Below are 21,126 nucleotides of genomic sequence, written 5' to 3' on the forward strand. Positions count from 1 at the left end.
TTTGGGTGTATTGAATAGCTTATAGCTGATCACATGTAACACCGAATATATGTGCAGTAGCATCCTAGTCGAACATTCAAACAGTACAATTTTTGATGGACGAAGCATTAGTTACGAAGGGATTCCAGTCGTCAGCAATGTTCTTGACATATTAAAGGAAGCCGTCCCCCAATGAAAAGAACAGAATTAGTATAATGTCTGGACTGGAAGAGTTGCTTTTCTAAGTGATTTAAGTTGCTTCACTACTCCGAGGATGTCTACTTCTATGTTGGCAGCTGTTCTTGGTTCGAATTCTGGTATACTTACTTCTTCTTCTTCGATGAAGGAATTTCTGAAAACCGTGTTTAGTTCATCCAATTTAGTGACACTGTCATGTATAGTATTTCCACTGCTATCACGCAGAGAAGACATTGTGTCTTGCCGCTAGCATACATTACATACGACCAGAATCTCTTTGGATTTTCTGCAAGGTTTAGAGACAAATGCTCGTTGTGGAAAGTATTATACCATCTCGCATTAAACACCGTTCTAAATTTCGAATTTACTTAGGATTTCATCATTATCCCTCTTCTATGTGTGGAGCGAATTTCTGGCACTCGTGGATAGCCGTTGGATCGTGACAGTCTGTCTTTCGACCAAATCGCTTAAATTTGTTGGTTTGCTTCATTGTGTGCCCGCGCGTCACCCAGGTGGTTTCGCCAAATCCCCGAACCATGTTAGAAACTTTTCGTAGCTTGGCTTGTCACTTCCCGTGAAATTCGCGTGTTTGCTCCAATCGTAAAGTAGAAGTCACAATGCTGCAGTTGCAAAAGGCTGTAGGTTTTCTTACCATTATGATAAAACATAACTGAGGAAAATGGCTACAAGTATTAACAATATCGTAGCCGGCCGCTAGGGCCGAGCGGTTCTAGGCACTTCAGTCCGATAGCACACGGGTGCTACGGTCGCAGGTTCGAATCCTGCCTCGGGCATGGATGTGTGTGATGTCCTTAGGTTAGTTGGGTTTAAGTAGCTCTGAGTTCTTGAGGGCTGATGACCTGAGATGTTAAGTCCCACAGTGCCCAGAGCCGTTTAAGCCATTTTTTTCCCTCTTCCTGGATCCACGCCGAGCACCAGTCGTGCTGTGAGCCTGCTGCCTTTTTGGCGTTCTAATATTTGCTGGACGCGAGCCTGTAGGTCGCACTCGTAAAAACCCGAACGGGCTGAAGATTTGTGGACGGTGTCTGAGTCTGGGACACGTTGGCCACCTGTTCCGTCTTTCACAGGCCCCTATGAGACAAACCTGAAGGTGGTGAATCAGGACTTACGATGGGTACTGAAAGACAGTCCAGCAACATTTTGCAGTAAGTTCTGTGGTCGCAAAACTGCGATGGGGCCTGGCGTTATCGTGTTGTAAACAGAATTTTGTCTTCTTCTTTGGCTTGACTCTACAAATCCGGGTTTTCCGGTTAGTCTGTGTCGCCTTGTCGCGTCCTCAGTTGACCTTTGCTTTGGGTGCCAAAATATCCAGAAGAACCACACACTTCCTGCTCGACAGGACTGTGTACTTCACTTTGCTAGCAGATGGCTGTGTCCTGAACTTTCTCTTTGTTGAAGAATTCGCATGTCACCACTCGATGGACTATCCTTTTAGATTCCAGCTAATCTTTACACCACAGATGATGTCCGGTGACAATGGTCTTCAGAAAATTGTCTAAATAAGCGTCGTATCGACCCAGCAGATTGCGTAACAATTTGTCTGATGCGTTGCAGGCGGCATTCAACTGTGCGCCCAACTGGACGTAATCCGCCGGTCGCCACGGTATGTTTTGAAGGAGACGGTGTTCGCTATGAAGGGTGGCAGCTGAATAGCGTCGACTGGGCCTTGAGTTGTCGCGCACAGCTTTCCAGTGCTGATGAGACTCAGTGCCCGCCGGTTAACATTATTCACGTCTACTGCACCGTCTGCCATACAACTTCACCAAGCTTCCACGGATCTCAGTTGGCGCAGTGTGTTTGGCAAAGTGGAATTCAGTGACACTAGTATGTTATGCGCATATCGATAGCATACGCCATATTTGGAATCCCCACTGTGCAAGCTCCTAACGACTGGTGTTCAGGTCGTAAATGTTAATACTCCCTGTCTGTGGCTGGCTGAGAAGCGAGTTTGTTTAATTTTATCAGCAGGGGTTATTTTTATACATTTTTATATAAGCGTGATGTGGAGAAGGATCTTATGCTTTTTTCTCTCTCGGCAGCGTAACCTTCCTCGACCATTCTGCCCGCTTTAGAATTGATGTTTAGGCCCATCAAAATTCAAAGTACAATCTTATCGATTGAATTTGAGGTCGCAACGGATAACGCAATTGTAATTTTGGGGATGGTCAGAGAAAACTACGTCCTGCACGTATCTAGTCTTGTGCCAATAATTTTAGTAAAGGGGCAGCGTGATTAATGTGATTCTCTTTTCTTAGGTATGGTTTTAAGTAGCGAGCCGGGACGGAAATTACTTCGAAAAACAAATTTTGTTTTAACCAACATTAGACAAAAAATTACGAAGTTACTTCTCAACGATGTTTTGAATACACATTTCACTAATTCTGCTTTGAATTTTCATTTAACTATGGACAAAGATTATTTAACTATGTTTGAATTACAAACCGTGTTGCCTTTGATTTGCATCGTCCTGTGGGGGGGAAGGAAAATCTTGGAGAGCACGTGCTCACTACACTACTATGCTGATACATACACATGCACTAAGTTACCACTGAAATGCAAATATCGTAACTATTTCTCTATGCAGATTTTCAATGTACAGTGGCTGGTATCTCCAGTGCGAAGTGCTTGAGTTCGAAGCGATTCATCTTAGAAAAATTACACTCGTGACTAAATTTTCAATAAGCTGTTAAACACCGACACACGGTAGCATAAATGTTCAGCAATCGCAAAAACTGTCTACAACTCCCTTTATTAGCTTTCTCGGCGGTTGCAGTTTGAAACTATGCACCACGTGGCGGGTCGTAACGGAAATCTCGAACGGAGAAGATTAATCTTTTACCGGATAAATTGAACAAAAATCAATAAATGGTTCTTAATTAATCAATCGCGAAAAAGCCTCTGATAAAGGAATTGTTAACATTAAACATATTTAAACATTCAAATACCTTTGTCCTGATTTCGACGCAGCGTTCTGAAGGAACGTCTGGTCACTGACCTGTCTTCCAAAAAACTCCTCGTAACCGTTGCGGGGCTCTTTCTCCCCGAGCAGCGCGAGATGGTAGGGGAAGCCCACGACCAACCTCTGCTAAGAAAACGGTTCTTTTTTAGACTTTCTCACCTCTGGTCGAACCCTCGTGTTCCTGCTTTTTGCTTTCCGCTGTCTGTGTTAAAGTTGGTAGAAGATTCTGAGACTCACTACATCTCTGGTTCATCTGCTACCACACTCAAAACATTCACACCTGACAGCGTACTTTAAGGAGAGGTGGGGAAATGTAAATAGGGACACAGGACGTGCAAATTGTAAAAAGAAGAAAAGACTTTGATCCATAATTGTTTCTGCGTGCATGTAATTTGGGGCTGAGATTATTTCACTGTTCATTAATTATGTGAAGTAATTGAATTTACGCTTATAATGTCTATGAGCTGATAGAAACATAACACTGATTTTAACTATGTGACGAAACCTATTGTGACGTTACAACTGCTCTTGCTATCTGTCACAGGACACCAGCAGAAAAATTCAGAAAACAGTATTACACCAACATAATGTCTCTAGGACACTCAAAGCTGACACAGAAAAATGGGAAACGTTACTTTCGGAATGAGTCTGGTCTACTGCCACAGTAGACTGGTTTCCCGGCGCGTGGCTGTGCTCGTGTAGCTGCCGCAGTGAGGGGCGGTCTGTAAACGGTGTGTGGTGCGGCTGTTGCAGGCGCATGTTCCCCACGGTGAAGGTGCGGCTCGGCGGCCTGGACCCCGCCGCCACCTACATCGTCTTCCTGGACATCGTGCCACTGGATGACAAGCGCTACCGCTACGTCTACCACAGGTAAGGAGCGCCAGCACTCAGCCACTGTCAGAGAAAGTGACGTAAACACCAGTAAAATACAGGGTGCGAAAAATGAAACTGGCCCGAAAAATTCTAAAAAGCGGAACTTCGGCTAAGTCTGTGCTTCTCCGTTATTTTTTGATGGTGTTCTAGAACTATTGTCAGATGGACCATTACGGAATACGGGGAGTAGCTCACAGTTGATTCACCTCTTACTTTAGCAACAGGCAGCCAAAGGTCATTATTCACAATGTTGATGACGGCTGTCATGTGGGATCTGAGTGGGGTACTGTCAAGTGGGGGGTGCCCCAGGGATCAGTGTTAGGGCCACTCCTGTTCCTTATTTATACAGGGTGTTACAAAAATGTACGGCCAAACTTTTAGGAAACATTTCTCACACACAAATAAAGACAAGATGTTATGTGGACATGTGTCCGGAAATGCTTAATTTCCAAGTTAGAGCTCATTTTAGTTTCGTATGTTCTGCCACCTACGCTCAATGGAGCACGTTATGATGATTTCATACGGGATACTCTACCTGTGCTGCTAGAACATGTGTCTTTACAAGTACGACACAAAATGTGGTTCATGCACGATGAAGCTCCTGCACATTTCAGTCGAAGTGTTCGTACGCTTCTGAACAACAGATTCGGTGACCGATGGATTGGTAGAGGCGGACCAATTCCATGGCCTACTCGCTCTCCTGACCTCAACCCTCTTGACTTTCATTTATGGGGGCATTTGAAAGCTCTTGTCTACGCAACCCCGGTACCAAATGTAGAGACTCTTCGTGCTCGGATTGTGGACGGCTGTAATACAATGCGCCATTCTCCAGGGCTGCATCAGCGCATCAGGGATTCCATGCGACGGAGGGTGGATGCATGTATCCTCGCTAACGGAGGACATTTTCAACATTTCCTGTAACAAAGTGTTTGAAGTCACGCTGGTACGTTTTGTTGCTGTGTGCTTGCATTCCATGATTAATGTGATTTGAAGAGAAGTAATAAAATGAGCTCTAACATGGAAAGTAAGCGTTTCCGGACACATGTCCACATAACATATTTTCTTTCTTTGTGTGTGAGGAATGTTTCCTGAAAGTTTGGCCGTACCTTTTTGTAACACCCTATATTAATGATATGCCCTCTAGTACTGCGGAAAACTCTAAAAATTTTCGGTTTGCTGATGGTAGTAAACGATGCTGTGTGCAACATTGGCTCGAATTCAAATAGTGCAGTACATGACCTCTGTTCATGGCCTGTAGAAAATAAACTAACGCTAAACCAAAGTAAAACTCAGTTTTTACAGTTTCTAACACACAATTCAACAAAACGTGACGATTTAAATTCACAAAATGGGCATATGATCAGTGAAACTGAACAGTTCAAATCTCTAGGTGTTCAGATAGATAGTAAGCTCACGTGGAAAGCCCACGTTCAGGATCTTGTTCAACGACTTTTTCACTATTCTATCGGTATCAGAAGTGAGTGATCGTTCGACACGAAAATTAATCTACTTTGCTTATTTTCATTCGCTATTGTCGTAGGTATTATGTTTTGGGGTAACTCTTCTCATTCTAAAATGATATTTTTGTCTCAGAAACGGGCGGTTCGGGCAATAAGTGGTGTTAGTTCACGAACAACTTGTCGATCTCTGTTGAAGACTCTGTGTATTTTGACATTTGCCTCTCAATACCTATATTCCGTATTGTCGTTTCTTGTTACCAATATTAGTTTATTCCCAAGAAGAAGCAGTTTTCACTCGATTAATACTAGGCAGAAATCAAAACTGCATTTGGATTGGACTTCCTTAACTCTTGTGCAGTATACTGCTGCAGCTTAGCAGTAATCCACGCTCTTTAAAATCGAAAATGAAGAATTTTTTAATGTTTTGCAAAAACAGACATAATGTCTTATGGGATAACAGCAATCAGTGATTTTATAATGTTACTTAAAAACCGTCTTGATTGCAAAACCGGTCATATGAATAAAGAATAAATAATTAATAATTAATAAATAATAAAAATTTGCAATCAAGATGGTTTTTAAGTAACATTATTTTTTAATGGGTCAGTCCTTCTATTCTGTCGAGGAGTTCCTTGAAAAATTAAGCTGATTTTTATTGTATTGCTGATAGCGTTTAGTTAAACTAATGGACTGACTTTTTTAACATTCATGAACATTTATTTTTATCTGTTATTACGTTTGTTGTAATTTCATGTACTGACACGTTCCATGACCTTGGAGATTTGCTCCTCAATTTGGTCCTACGGAACTTGATGAGTAAATATAAAAAAAATAAAAAAATAAATGGGCCTGTCACGCCTTCGCATTTGGCATACTTCTCTCAATCATGGTCATCTCCTCCGTCGCAAGGGTCCAGCCCACTGCCGCTGTGGTTCCCGTTTGTGGTTCGTATTCTACTGCACTGTCCCAACCTAGCCGTCCTGCGACGCATTATTAATCTCTCTGACTCGTTACCCCTGGTGTTAGGATACAATGCCTCAGTAGCTGATAGTTTTACGTTTTATTCATGAAGGGGGCTGTTATCATTCTCTTTAATGGAGGGCCGCTTAACCTTATCGACTCATGGAGGGGCAAGAGGAACACTCTTTTGCCTCCCATAGGCAGAGGATCTGGCTGCAACAGTCTGGACTTGGTGGTCCAGTCCAGCCCGGCTCTCATCCTACCTGCTCTTTTATTCACCCCCCACCCCCTCCTCTCGCGTGATCTGTCAGACTTGTTCCTCTTGTCTCTCTGTGCTTCTCTTACTCTGTCCGTGCTGCTAGTCTTTCCTAGGCGATCTCTGAGTGAGTGGCATACCTCTGGTAAGTGGCGGAGGCTGGGGATGTATGTCCTCTCATTGCAGTATGCTCTCTAGATTGTACACCTACCCTGCCCTCCTTCTTCTTCCTCCCTTTCTTCTACTTCTTTTCCTTATCTCGCCTTGATCTTCTGTAGAACTTGCGGCTTTCTTTCCCTGGGTTTTGGGCGGTACGCTGTCTCCGTTTTACAGTGATGTGGACATGCCTGTTGGCCAGCCATGGTCTCCGAGCTGATAAATGGCTCTGAGCACTATGGGACTTAACATCTGAGGTCATCAGTCGCCTAGAAGTTAGAACTACTTAATCCTAACTAACCTAAGGACATCACACACATCGATGCCCGAGGCAGGATTCGAACCTGCGACCGTAGCGGTCGCGCGGTTCCAGACTGAAGCGCCGAGCTGCTGTAGACGTCGTCGAACTGTTCGTGTAGATGGTTGTTGTCTTTCAAACGTCCTCATCTGTTGACACAGGAATCGAGACGTGGCTGCACGATCCGTTACAGCCATGCGGATAAGATACCTGTCATCTCTACTGCTAGTGATACGAGGCCGTTGGGATCCAGCATGGCGTTCCGTATTACCCTCCTGAACCCACCGATTCCATATTCTGCTAACAGTCATTGGATCTCGATCAACGCGAGCAGAAATGTCGCGATACGATAAACCGCAATCGCGATATGCTACAATCCGACATTTATCAAAGTCGGGAACGTGATGGAACGCATTTCTCCTCCTTACACGAGGTATCACAACAACGTTTCACCAGGCAACGCCGGTCAAATGCTGTTTGTGTATGACAAATCGGTTGGAAACTTTCCTCATGTCAGCACTTTGTAGGTGTCGCCACCGGCGCCAACCTTGTGTGAATGCTCTGAAAAGCTAATCATATCACAGCATCTTCTTCCTGTGGGTTAAATTTCGCGTCTGTTGCATGTCATGGCCAGTAGTGTACATGTCTCTCAGACACGCTATTAGTTCAAACAGAAACGTAACAGTAATGTTATTACAATTCAGAGATAAATATATCCAGTGACTGGCCATCTTAACTCCGTGGTGTGATATAAATACAATAACCAGGCGGTACTTAAACAAGGACCAGCAAACTGTTTTCAATGGCGGTTAAACCTTGACAGTAGGGATCTAGAACGGAATATCTCAGCACTCCAGGCCCTCGTAAATGTTAATGATCACATACACCTTAAAACATTACTTATAAATTAAAATCAACAAATTGTGGCCAGACTCAGTAGGAGTAGCGACGGCCTCCCAAGAAAATACAGTCAACCGCACAGAGCCCAGTAGTGAATTCCGATTACAATTTACAGCACAAGCAAGCCCCTTACTCTCTTGCTTGATCGACGAAGCCAGCCGCAGCAGATCCCGATGCCAGGAGACAAGAAGCAAGTGGAAAAACAACACCGAGGGTTCCCAGTAACGTCTCTTTCCATGCTGGCGATGTTTGCCCCGGCGCCGTCGCCCGGGTAATCAGCCCTTTCTGGGCGCGGAATGCTTGCTGGCTGACACCGGACCTTAGCTGTCCGCCACAGTTCCCAAAACGCCGTTGCTGCTCGGCGTCCCAAAGCAAAAACACTCCTCTTATCCAGATTTTCCTCTCGCTCCCCATCGGCCTGGTCGGTGGCTCCAGCGCATGCTCTGCGCACACCACCGGAAAGATGATCCATACCGGTGGCGGGGATATCGCTAATCGAGCCACACGGCTCACATATGATAAGTTACTTCACAAAAACCATCATTATACGAAATACTGCAATACAGCAAGCGCCAATACAGCCAGGTAAATAAAATATTCTAGCTACTGAAGGCTCTAACTACTAATAGCAAGTGGTTAGCGAAGGAATGGTTTTGTTGCAAAGGAAGTTCAAAGAAATATATAATCATCAGTAATGAATCTGAGTGAGGGATATACATTCCGACCGTCCGCTCGCTCGAATGCTGCAAACTTCCAACACTGCTAATTATTAATCTGTAACCTCCATCATTGCTGACTACTCACTTCCAACTTCCATCACTGCTGGCTGTTCACATCCAACTGCTAGTCCGACCAGCCACAGAGTCTCATACAGAGTGAGCACAGCGCTGTCAGAGCTATTAATGCAGTCTGTCGCGCTGCCAACATACAGGCACATAAATAGGCTACTTACAAAATATTCGCAACAGGTTGAAACTACCTTAATTAAAGGACTAATACCGATAGTTTCCGTTCCCATAATCAATACCTAACCATAAACTACGATCCAACTCTACTAACACACTCATAAACTGTGAGACAAGACAATATGATCTATCCATCGCGACGTTGGGTGCCGCCAGGTTGCGTTGCGGGCACGTGATGCTGTAACAAAAGTATGTAAGTGGAGCAGACAGGAACGAAGGATCACCCTAGCACAGATTGTAACACCTCAGCCATCACTTATCTGGTTTTGGCGTGTATTCACCCCAGCTAATTGACTAACAGATCAACAGAAAGTGCAAAACTGCGCAATATCGGATAACGCAAAGAAAGTAACAAGGCCCTGTGACTCCTGATTGAACTGTGGTGGCAGTTCTCACATTAATTGATTTAGAATTCATCATTTTTAATTAAAAAGTCGTACACATTGGTGTTATATTCAGCTATTGAACACCAGATGCAAATGTTGAACATGAAATTAACTAAGAAAATGACTTGAGATTTCAACTACTTGTTTGAAAACAGATGCAGTCGATGAGAACAAATTTATTTTAACTCCCAACATTCCGTCATCACATTACATGACTCTCCTATTAGGCAGTGGTAATAAATTGCGTTTACATGGAGTAAAGCGCGATAAATCAAAATTAATTCCTACCAACTGACCCAGGTGTACTGCAAACAGAAGAATTCCCCAATACACGGCCCATGAAATCATGGAAACTTTGCCGACGTGATCCAACAAATTAATGTGGCCTAATTCAAGCCAGAGCGGGTGCAATATCACCGAAATCAGTGTGGCGCGTCGGCGTCGTTGTGAGGACGTCAGCCAGCCTAATGGTGCTGCAAGGGCGCACTCGTCTATTCACTCCTAGCTGTCTTGCTCAGTACATAGGTGAACTAAAACTTTATATCTCCAAGCTCAATCGTTTCCTTTGCTAAGTCCTAAACTGCAGAGATGCTCACTCAGGCAAGCTGAGTCAAGAACGCCACATCCGCACTCTAGCCAAGCTGGGAACAGAAGACCTCTACGGAGACTTCTTCCAGTCCGCTCTTCGTCTCAGTTTCCCCTCCAGCAAAATCACTTATGCCAATTGCAAGTCATGTTAATGGTGCATCGCTTCCCAGCACTGACCAATGGCTGCTCTGGGAAGTGAACAAATTCCCACAAAATTTCCCTTCCACTCAACTTCTACTATTTAGCTGCTCCCAGGCTACCCATCAAGGTTACCGTCTGCACAAAACACCAATTTTTCCGGAATTCTGACTCCCAGGAGAGTACTTCAAATTTCTTGGTCTTACGTTCCCATTGGAGACCGGCATATTTCATTCTGTCGCTCTTCACCTGATTTTTACTTCAGACTCTACGAACCGTGAATTCAGTGTGAAGTTGCTATAGTCATGAACACGCATATTTGTGCCTCTGTTGACTGCTCCACCGTAGCTTTACGCGGCTTTCTCACATGTTTCACTGAAAATAGGACGATGGACATTTATCAACAGGCGCACAATTTCTCTGTCTGCTTCCTGGTACATCAGCATGGGGTCAACCACCCACTCAATGACTCTCATGTGAAGGCAAATGGAAGCTGCGCCCTGTTACTGCCTTCTCAGAGCTTGAGCCGCCCTAAGCTGCCTATTGACGCATCCCTTCACCGCTGCCCGGACGGCCAAGGTCAACTCTGAATACTTCCCTGGGATAAACTAGCCACCAGTAAATCGACACATTTCCACAAAGTTTTCATGTCGTGTGAATTACTTTAAAACCATCACCCGACATTAATTATTCCAATACATCCATACTATACCCTCTACAAGATGCATTGTGACTTGTCAGTCATTTTTGTTCAGCCCTACTGTTCGCTCAACGTGAGTTCGGTGATCTTTAATGACTTCATGTAAGGGGCAAAGTTCTTGCCATCCTACATGGCCCGTCTCTTCAAATCAATTTTGTAGTACAGGTGATGACTCCTATGGTGTTACCACCTGTGGTACTAAATTAATATCTCCATAACTGGTATCTTAATCCGTTCGCATGATTAGTTATGGGCGATTGGTTACCACTGTCTCCTCTCTTATGCACACTCTCACTCATTCCTAGGGTGCCTGCCTTCAGTGACTGGATTTACTGTTAAAGACGTGGTCATTATTTAGTCTTAATTTTACTTTAATCTCTGCCAATTACTGAGACAATTATTTGTCAGAGTACTCAAAAGAAAACTACAATTATATTACAAGAACACACGTTGAAAAGGGCAAATACACATGAATAAACACCTCTGTGCTTGTAATTTGAATGGCAAGACCTGCAATTATAACATAAGATCCACTCTCAGTTATACATCCCTATTCGACTTAAATTGCTAAAAGCATACGTGAACAATATTCGTGTAACATTTTGTGAAGTTGATAGTGGTTGCTCTCATTCAATTATATCAGAACGTCCATTTGACATTCTATAAATAAAGGTTTTTTTTGTGTGTCACTCTCTCTGGACGTTTATATTGTGCATAGTGTAAGTGTCACCTTTACACAATTCAACAAGATCTGGCCCAGTCCAGTGTCTGGATAGTGTACATACATGTACCTTTTTTTATATATACGTATTTATAATACACAACCAAAATGACGAGAATCATTGCGTATTGAGCAACAACTGTTGTGTATTTGAACACAAGTATGAAATCTTATTCTCAAGGTATAAGTATGAAATCTTATTCTAACACAAAGAGACGTGGCATGACAAATATATGATGTTCTAACAAACAGCACATTTATAAAATCATAACCTTTCGTATAACATAATTCATAGTCAAAACAAATGAGTACTTTACGTTCGTTGAAGCGCATGTTATACATTTGAATCCATACTGACACACTCGCACACACGGCAAAAGTTTCTTGCAGGAACGGAAGTGACATTAGTTCTGACTAGCAAGTTGAGGGATGGCTAATGGCTTAGAAGAGAGCAACGGCGATTACCGATATGGCGCCACAGGAACCCGCATCTTCACCTAAGAGCTCGTTGTTGACATCTTGTCCGACAGGCACAAGACCCCATCGGTGCATCTATGATCGGTGACCTCTCGCGGCTCAGCCACAGGTCATTGCTCCTTCTATAGACGTTTTAGGGCAAGGGAGGGACCGTGATCAGACAAGAGCCTATTTTTTGCTCAGGCCCTCAAAGTTGGTGTCATTAGGCACAAAAGGTCAGCTGGGCTGTCGCTCCACCTGACGTGGCGAGCAACAAATATAGAAACCTTCTTGGGCCTCTTTTTTGCTGCCCCGATCCGCACTGTGTACAGAGACCAGGACCGACCCCTTTGCCGTACACAGAGGTGCTGGATGTCACCTCTCCTTGGCTCCTGAGTTGACCACCGTCCCTGTCGATTAAGGGAGTGGTCTGCATGCCATCACCATCGTCAGCTGTGTGCTCCCCTCATTGCTGTCGTCCTCGTTCCTTGTCACCTCGTGTGTGGTGTGTCAGGTGTCGTAGTTTCAACTCCCTCTTGCTCAGTTGCGCCACCTTAACACACTGAGACACCTAATTTTAATACATGGAAAGTGCTCGTGTTTAACCATCAGTACCATACACTTTTTTTAAAAAATTTGAAGACTTGTTTCATTACAAAAGGAATAGTTTTACTTGTTTGTAAATCAACTTCAAGATCAATTAAAATAGAAATGTAACAGAACTTTTTTATGCATAAACATAAAAATGTACAAGACAGCTTCCTTCACAGTCGTTCACACATCCACAGAATCAAGGGATAAAGAATCAAGATTATCCGGACAGGATCCCATCACCATTTCTAACTACCATTCCTACGACTAACACGGCGTTGGCCAACCCGACTACATATCTACTATTTACTACGTTTTATCTCTAATCTTGTTTTTTCTTCTGAATTCCCTATGTGGCAGACGTCCCTCTTATTGTGCCTGCGAACATGTATAAAACACAACAAACTTAGACATGTGTCAGTCTTACCAAGATTTTTGTTGGAAGTTTGGATAGCGTCCTTCATCGTGTTCTATTGCAACACTTCTTCTCTCCTCTATTTTCTTCCCGTTTTCTCCTTTTGTCACGAATGGTTTTATAAGGCCTGTGAACATTTTTCGGATTAGCAATGTCACAATGGCACAACATAAACATAGGTCACTGCTCACACTCGCAGTTGTTACACTGTCCTGGCATCAACAAATATTTCTGACGTATCAGTGCTGCTGTTCGCTGTGTAGATACAACTTACAACCGGTCCATTGCGCTAATTCACGCAACTGCACACAGCTGTCCATCTCTTACGTGTTCAAGGGCATACGAGATGCGTCGGTGCGTCATCGTAAAGACCTACCGGACTGGCCACCTTAAATATGTTATCCAATGACGGAGTTACGATTACGGGGAATTTTTCTGTAATTTACAGAGTTCATAATCTATCTAATTCTAGGGATTCGCCCAAAAACGTTTGTTTTGCATTCTTTAATCATGTGTTTTTACAAAATAATCTAGTGCACTTCACTTTCACAACATCGAGAGGCGAGATATCATTGCCGGCCGCGGTGGTCTCGCGGTTCTAGGCGCTCAGCCCGGAACCGCGCGACTGCTACGGTCGCAGGTTCGAATCCTGCCTCGGGCATGGATGTGTGTGATGTCCTTAGGTTAGTTAGGTTTAAGTAGTTCTAGGGGGCTGATGACCATAGATGTTAAGTCCTATAGTGCTCAGAGCTATTTGAACCTTTTTCGAGATATTATTAATAATAAAAACACAAAATATCGGCACATGTAGACGAGACCTTCTACCACTAAGATCAGTATATACACAAACAAACAAGACACTTTAGCAAAATCCTTATTCTAAGCCAATATTTACTACGTCCGCGCTCTGGTCTAGTCATTCGTAATCCTGCCCGTTAAGGTGGGTGGACCAGGCTTCGCAGGGCGGACTTCGACCTCTTCCTGGTTGTTATTTTGGTAACCATTAGTCCTGTTCCTTCCCGATTGCTGATTACCGCCCCAAGTCCTTTGTGATTTATTATGTTGCACCGGAGAGTGTCGCTCTTCTTCCGTGTACCTTCTTTTCGAGTTGCCATTAGTCTTATCTTGATTGTGGCCGTTGTAGTTCGGTACTGGCCTACTATCCCACTTGGGGTCCCTTATTGCGACGGTTGTTATTTTGTTCACGATGTCGGCGTTTCTCCCGCGCCTGTTCCTCTTGAAATGCGAATTCCAGTTCGCGCAAAATGCCCTTAAATACCTCAATATCGCTACCACAACGACCAGCAAGTGATTGTTGATACGAGATGGGTGTCCAGGTACTGGTTCCTTTTTGTCATATTTTCAAAAAATGTGACCGGACTCCGGTACCCTGCTCCTTCCTATCTCTCGACATCATAAGTTCTTGTTTGATACTTTCTTGGGTTTCTTTAGATCAATACTTGCCCAAGATTGCATTTTTGAATTCTTCGAACGAGACGCTCGTCTTCGCTACATTTCTCATGTACTCAGCGGTCGCGCCCTCCATATGGGAGCACACAAAATCCAGTTGGTACGTCAATGGCCAGTGTGGGGGCAACGATAACTCGAATTGTCCCATAAAAGTTTTTGGATGGAAGCTAATACCTGCGTCCTTGTAGTGATGGAACTTTGGGACTGATACAAAATGCTTGTAGTCAAACCGGTCATCATTCCAGTTATAACTTCGCCCGTTCTTACGATTCGTATGAACTTAGGGACGTGGACTAATTCGTTCCAACACGCTATCTTCGACATGTTCGACAGTTGTTCGGTACATCCAATCAGCCGACAGCCATTGTGCTCACCGGACTGCTGCGCGCTGTCCCTGTTTACCTCGGCCGTTGCCTCAGAGCTGTGAAGGAAGGCGTGGTCCCCGTTGCTTATAGTGTCAACTTTGTCACACCATGTAGCGGTTATCTGTGTTCCGGGAAGTGACGTTTCAGTCGACGCAGTAATTACACCCTTCTCCTTTCCTGATGTCTCTGTAATGAGACGTTTTATCTCGTCCTCTAAATTTCATTTTAATATCGCCCCCTCCGCTTTCAACATCTCGTTAGGTCCTATGTCCGGTTGCTCTTGTTGCTTTTTTTCGACACGTTTTATCCGGCTTTGTAGCCTTGATAACATGACCCTTCCTACTTTTGCCGTGCTTTGTGCGGAGTCCCGAGTTTCTCTCGCAACTTTCCTTGCACCTTTCGCAATTAATTTGGCTTCAATTCCCTATTTTGACGCCGAAATTCTTTACCTCCTCTTTTACTTGCTCTTTCAACTCCGAATTAGCCTTTTTAATTTCGGCATTAAGGTTGGCGCTCTGCTCTAAGTTTACCGTTTGCATCTGTTGCAACATGTCCGTAATATTTTTGAGAGTAGCCGCATTTTGATCCTCGTTCTTTTGTGGTTGAAAATGCGACTCTTCCTCTCTGTTCTGAGGAACCCTTCGATCTCTAGACAAGTACCGTCTCCGCGCCCCCGTCGGATCACTTGTGAATGAGTCGTTTGATAATGGTCGGACACCGTTTTGTTCCAACACACTCTGGGTTCTTAGGCTGGGTGTTCTATACTTGTGGAGTAATCCTGTACTCCCTGCGTCCCCCGAGCCCTCAGTATCACTGCCTGAATCAACGTCCTTGCTATTCAGCGGACTAAACCGGTCATGAGGCCCAGATTCACGAAGTTGCAACTCGCGTTCGTCACGATCATCGGTAGAGCTTTCCCTACTATTACCCATGTTCTCCCAAGTAACAATCTGATTATATTCTGCCGTTGTCTTGGCTTTTCCCCTCGTTATCATTTGCACTTTTATGTTACACGAAAACTCAAAACCCAGGTACCCCTTACTCTCAATAATTAGATAACGCAAAACATATATCAGGACACAAATTGATACACTGGGTGTGAGCAGTGACACGACAAACAGTTCATAAAGCATTCCCCCAAAAGGGCTAGTACCAATGATTGTGTTCTGTTTGCTCAGAATCGGCTGATTACGGCACTACACATCATAAGTATTCCAACAAATCACAAATACAATGCATATGCAACTATAAATGTCAATTTGAAGGACAGGACATGAAGAAGACAATGTAACTTAAGTAACTGATGCTACCCGTTTTTTTTTCAATTAAAAATGGCTAAGCAATGGATCACGTGGAAAAATTCTCATTTTTAAGACTACTTCCTAGCAAATAACGAAGTATCATATCCTGGCATGGGTCAGCCATATGTAACATCCCACCTGTCACTTATCTGGTTTAGGCGTGTGTTCACCCAGCTAACTGACTAACAGATCAACTGCCGCAATATCGGATAACGCAAAGAAAGTAATAAGGCCCTGTGACTCCTGATTGAACTGTGGTGGCAGTGTTCACATTAATTGATTCAGAATTGATCACTTTTACTTAAAAATGCGTGCACATTGTTGTTAAATTCAGCTACTGAATGGGAGATGCAAATATTGAACATGAAATTAATTAAGAAAATGACTTGGCATTTCAACTACTTGATTGAAAACAGATGCAGTCGATGAGAACAAATTTATTTTGGCTCCCAACCTTCCGTCATCACATTACATGACTCTCCTATTAGGCACTGGTAATAAATTGCGTTTACATGAAGCGCGATAAATAAAAATTAATTCCTACCCACTGACCCAGGTGTAATGCAAAGAGAAGAATTCCCCAATACACAGCCCATGAAATCCTCATGGAAACTTTGTCAATGTGATCCAACAAACTAATGTGGCCTAATTCAAGCCAGAGCAGGTGCAATATCACTGAAATCAGCGTGGCGGGTCGGCGTCATTGTGAGGACGTCGGCCGGCCTCGTGGTGCTGGAAGCGCACACTCTTCTACTCACTCCTAGCTATCTTGCTCAGTACATAGGTGAACTAAAACTTTCTATCTCCAAGCTCAATCGTTCCCTTTGCTAAGTACCAAACTGCTGAGATGCTCACTCAGGCAAGCTGAGTCAAGAACACCACGTCCGCACTCTTGGCAAGCTGGGAACGGAAGACCTCTATGGAGACTTCTCTCAGTCCGCTCTTCGCCTCAGTTTCCCCTCCAGCAAAATCACTTATGCCAATTGCAAGTCACGTTAATGATGCATCGCTACCCAGCGCCGACCAATGGCTGCTCTGAGAAGTGAACAAATTCCCACATAATTTCCCTTCCTCTCAACTTCTGCTATTTAGCTCCTCCCAGGCTACCCACAATGTTAGTGTCTGCACAAAACACCAATTTTTCTGGAATTCTCCCAGGAGAGTACTTCAAATTCCTTGGTCCTACATTCCCATTGGAGACCGGCGTATTTCATTCTGTCGCTCTTCAGCTGATTTACTTCAGACTCTGCGGACCGTGAAGTTGCTATAGTCATGAACCCACATATTTGTGCCTCTGTTGATCACTCCACATAGCTTTGCATGGCTTTCTCGCATTATGTAAATGGGACGATGGATATTTGTCAACACGCTTACAATTTCTCTGTCTGCTTCCCGGTACACCAGCATGGGGTCAACCAGCCACTCAGAGCTTGAGCCGCCCTAAGCTGCCTATTGTCGCTTCCCCTCACTGCTCCCCAGACGGCCAAGGTCCTCTGAGTACTTCCCTGGGATAAAACAGCCGCTAGTAAATCGACACGTTTCCACAAAGTTTTCATGACATGTGAATTACTTTAAAACCTTCACTTGACATTAATTATTCCAATACATCCATACTATACCCTCTACAAGATGCACTGTGCCTTGTCAGTCATTTTTGTTCAGCCCTACTGTTCGCTCAACGTGAATTAGGTGATGTTTAATGACTTCATGTAAGGGGCAAAGTTCTTGCCATCTTACAAGATATGGGCTGCAATTGGGGAAATCTATTGAGGTAAGCGACTTTGAGAAAGGGCAGTTTATTCTTAAGCAGAGCCTGTGAATGAATATCTCCAAAACATCGAAGCTGATCAAATGTTTAGGTGTTAGCGTCGTGAGCATCTACGGAAAGAGGATAGTGAAAACTAGCACTAGGCACTAAATGGTTGGAAGTCCACGATTCTTTACAGAACATGTGGTTCCGATGCTTGTCTGCCCTTCAAAGTAAGATAGACGGTGATCTGTGGCATCCCTGCCGAAAGAACACAATGCTGGTGCACACAGAAGTGTTTCAGAGCACACCATTCATCGGATGATGTTGAAAATGGAGCTCGACAGCAGACCACTCCTACGTGTGCACATGTTGACCCAATGATATCGTCAGTTACGATTGCAGTGGGTACGGGATCGTCGGGATTCGACCATCGATCAGTGTAAACGTGTCGGCGTCTCGGGTGAATCACAATTTTGCAATACTAGGTCGCTTCTCGTCTACACGAACTCCGCCATCGAGGTGAACGGCGGCTCGAAACGTGCATCGCGCCGCCGACGCAGACTACTGGGAGCAATATTATGCTATGGAAGGCGTTCTCTTGCTCTCGCATGGGATCTGTGGTAGTAATCAAAGATACGTTGACAGCTGAGAACCACCAGCGTCCATTGATGTGTTCTCCGACGGCGATATCATCCTCCATCAGTATAACTGTCCGTGTCTCGAAGCCATGACCGTGTTACAGTGATTTGAGCAGCAGTATAGTCAACTCACGTTGATGTCTCGGTAACCAAATTCACCTTATGTAAATCCGATGGAACCCATCTGGGTCGTTATCGGGCTCCATCAATGCGTAAGCAGCTCACCAGCCCGTTATTGACGCGAATTACATGACCCTAATGCCACATACCTCCACAAACCCACCAATAAACTGTAAGATCACTGATATATAGAATCGCTCCAAACCAGACAAAAAACCTTTAATTATGTGGTAAAAAATTTTGTAGGTCATCAGTGTATCTCGGGCCAATCCTCAACCTGCAGCTCACATGAAAGCTCCATCCGTTAACCATCCAGTACATGGCCGACAACACTTACACTGTTAACTAGGGATAACTCCCCTCCACTACCCTCGACATTTGCATAATCGTGATGCGACCTCTCCCCTCCCACGACAGTGTCCCAAGCTCTATCAGTGGCCGGCCGCCGTGGCCGAGCGGTTCTAGGCGCTTCAGTCTGGAACCGCGCGACCGCTACGGTCGCAGGATCGAATCCTGCCTCGGGCATGGATGTGTGTGATGTCCTTAGGTTAGTTAGGTGTAAGTAGTTGTATGTTCTAGGGGAGTGATGACCTCAGATGTTAAGTCTCATACTGCTCAGAGGCATTTGAACAATTTTTCTAGCAGTGCCTCCATATACTTGAATCCAGTGCCCTCGTCTCACTTTCCGCATCTTTTTACTTGCCCGCAAATGGATCCACAAACTCCAACAATGCCATGTCTCCCTCGTAATTTATAATTCTAGTAGGCTGCACGCTCAGATGAAAAGTGAAAATTTCATTGTGGAACTAAGCATATTGTTTCATGTTTGGTTGAAGAGCGAGATACGTGTACTACTGGCAGCTCAAACGCCAAACTCCCCAGCCCCCCCCAACGCCCCCCCATAGGAATGAGAAAGGATGAAACAACAAAAAAATGGTAAACGAAACTCTATAGAATCTGATTTAAAGAAGTTCTGGAACATCATTTCACTCGCCTCTGTTACCCTAAAATGTTTAACTCGAACTTCTAGATAGATAGTCGTTTTTATAATTTATGAATTACTGTAGGCCTAAGTGAGAAGTACTAAAGGAAGATAATGTTCACAGCAAAAACAGTACCGGGGAAGTTTTGTTCTGGGAAGATCCTATGATTACTGTCGCTAATAAGGAAGCGGCCATACATTTGTTAAGTGCACTGTTGATTTGATAGTCCACTCTCCATAAATAACATATGGTCTGACTCATAACTGCGAAAGGGAGGGAGCGGTGGGTCGGCACAGAAGACATGCCGCATTCCAATAACGCACTGCGCCGTCAAACAAATATGTAGTACCACCACAGCCCGCTAAAAATTTCTTTCTGCTATTCTGCGCCTATTTTCGACGTTTAAGTCATCCTATGAAATACTTTTCGACATTTTTGTGGTGGTACCCCATTTCTACAATTTTAAAACGTGGAGTAAGACGTTGTAAATAGTTGGTTCAAACGGCGCTGAGCACTATGGGACTTAACATCTGAGGTCATCACTCCCCTAGAACTTAGAACTACTTAAACCTAACTAACCTAAGGACATGCCCGACGCAGGATTCGAACCTGCGACCGTAGAGGTCTCGCGGTTCCAGACTGTAGCGCCTAGAACCGACGGCCACTTCGGTCGGCTTGAGAATTTAAATCAAAACAAATGATATCTCAGTTGAAGCCCAGAGACGGCAGCTCGACTAACTTGCGACAGAAAGACTCGCCATACCAGTCGATAGAGATGCGAACGGTCGCATCAGTTGTTAAATCGCGGAAAGTGGTGCCAGTGAATTATCGAAAAACTGCTCGTTCCATGGCTTCAACCGAGTAACGGAAGCAGGCTCATAGATACCGAAACTGTTGCAACACTTGCTCTACTGTTATTCACAAAGTGCCCCCAACTTTGAGGCCCGAATGCCCGTCGACAGGAGGCGTCCCATGGCAGAAAGAGGTTCCCGCATCCACTCTAACACGTGGTTCCCGAGGTTCGACTCCCGGCTGCGTCGGAGATTTTCGTCCATCGGAGGCTAGGTGCTGAGTTGCATCTTCTTATCGTCATGTTGTTGTTGTTCTGGTCTTCAGTCCGAAGACTGGTTTGGTGCAGCTCTCCATGCTACTCTATCCTGTGTGAGCCTCTTCACCTCTGAATAACTGCTGCAACCTGCATCGTTCTGAATCTGCTTACTATATTCATCCCTTGGTCTCTCTCTACGACTTTACCCTCCACGCTTCCCTCCAGTACTAAATTGGCGATCATTTGGTGTCTCAGGATGAGTCCTACAAATCGATCCGTTTTTCTAGCCAGATTGTGCCACAAATTTCTTTTCTCTCCAACTCTATTCAGTGCCTCCTCATTAGTTACGTGATCTACCCATCTAATCTTCAGCATTCTTCTGCAGCACCGCCTCTCGAAAGCTTCTGTTTTCTTCTTGTCTAAACTGTTTA

At 44.3% G+C, this 21,126-nt stretch overlaps 1 protein-coding gene across 1 annotated transcript in view; it reads left to right on the plus strand.

Annotated features, from left to right (window-relative positions):
* LOC126284439 (T-box transcription factor TBX15-like) overlaps positions 1 to 21,126 on the plus strand; it is a 376,832-nt gene that overhangs the window by 249,496 nt on the left and 106,210 nt on the right. The window contains exon 3 of the mRNA XM_049983360.1: positions 3,911 to 4,027. Within this exon, the coding sequence (XP_049839317.1) occupies positions 3,911 to 4,027 (117 nt within the window). The remainder of the gene's footprint in view (positions 1 to 3,910; positions 4,028 to 21,126) is intronic.

Source organism: Schistocerca gregaria, chromosome 8, assembly GCF_023897955.1.
Source record: "Schistocerca gregaria isolate iqSchGreg1 chromosome 8, iqSchGreg1.2, whole genome shotgun sequence".
Taxonomy (NCBI): domain Eukaryota; kingdom Metazoa; phylum Arthropoda; class Insecta; order Orthoptera; family Acrididae; genus Schistocerca; species Schistocerca gregaria.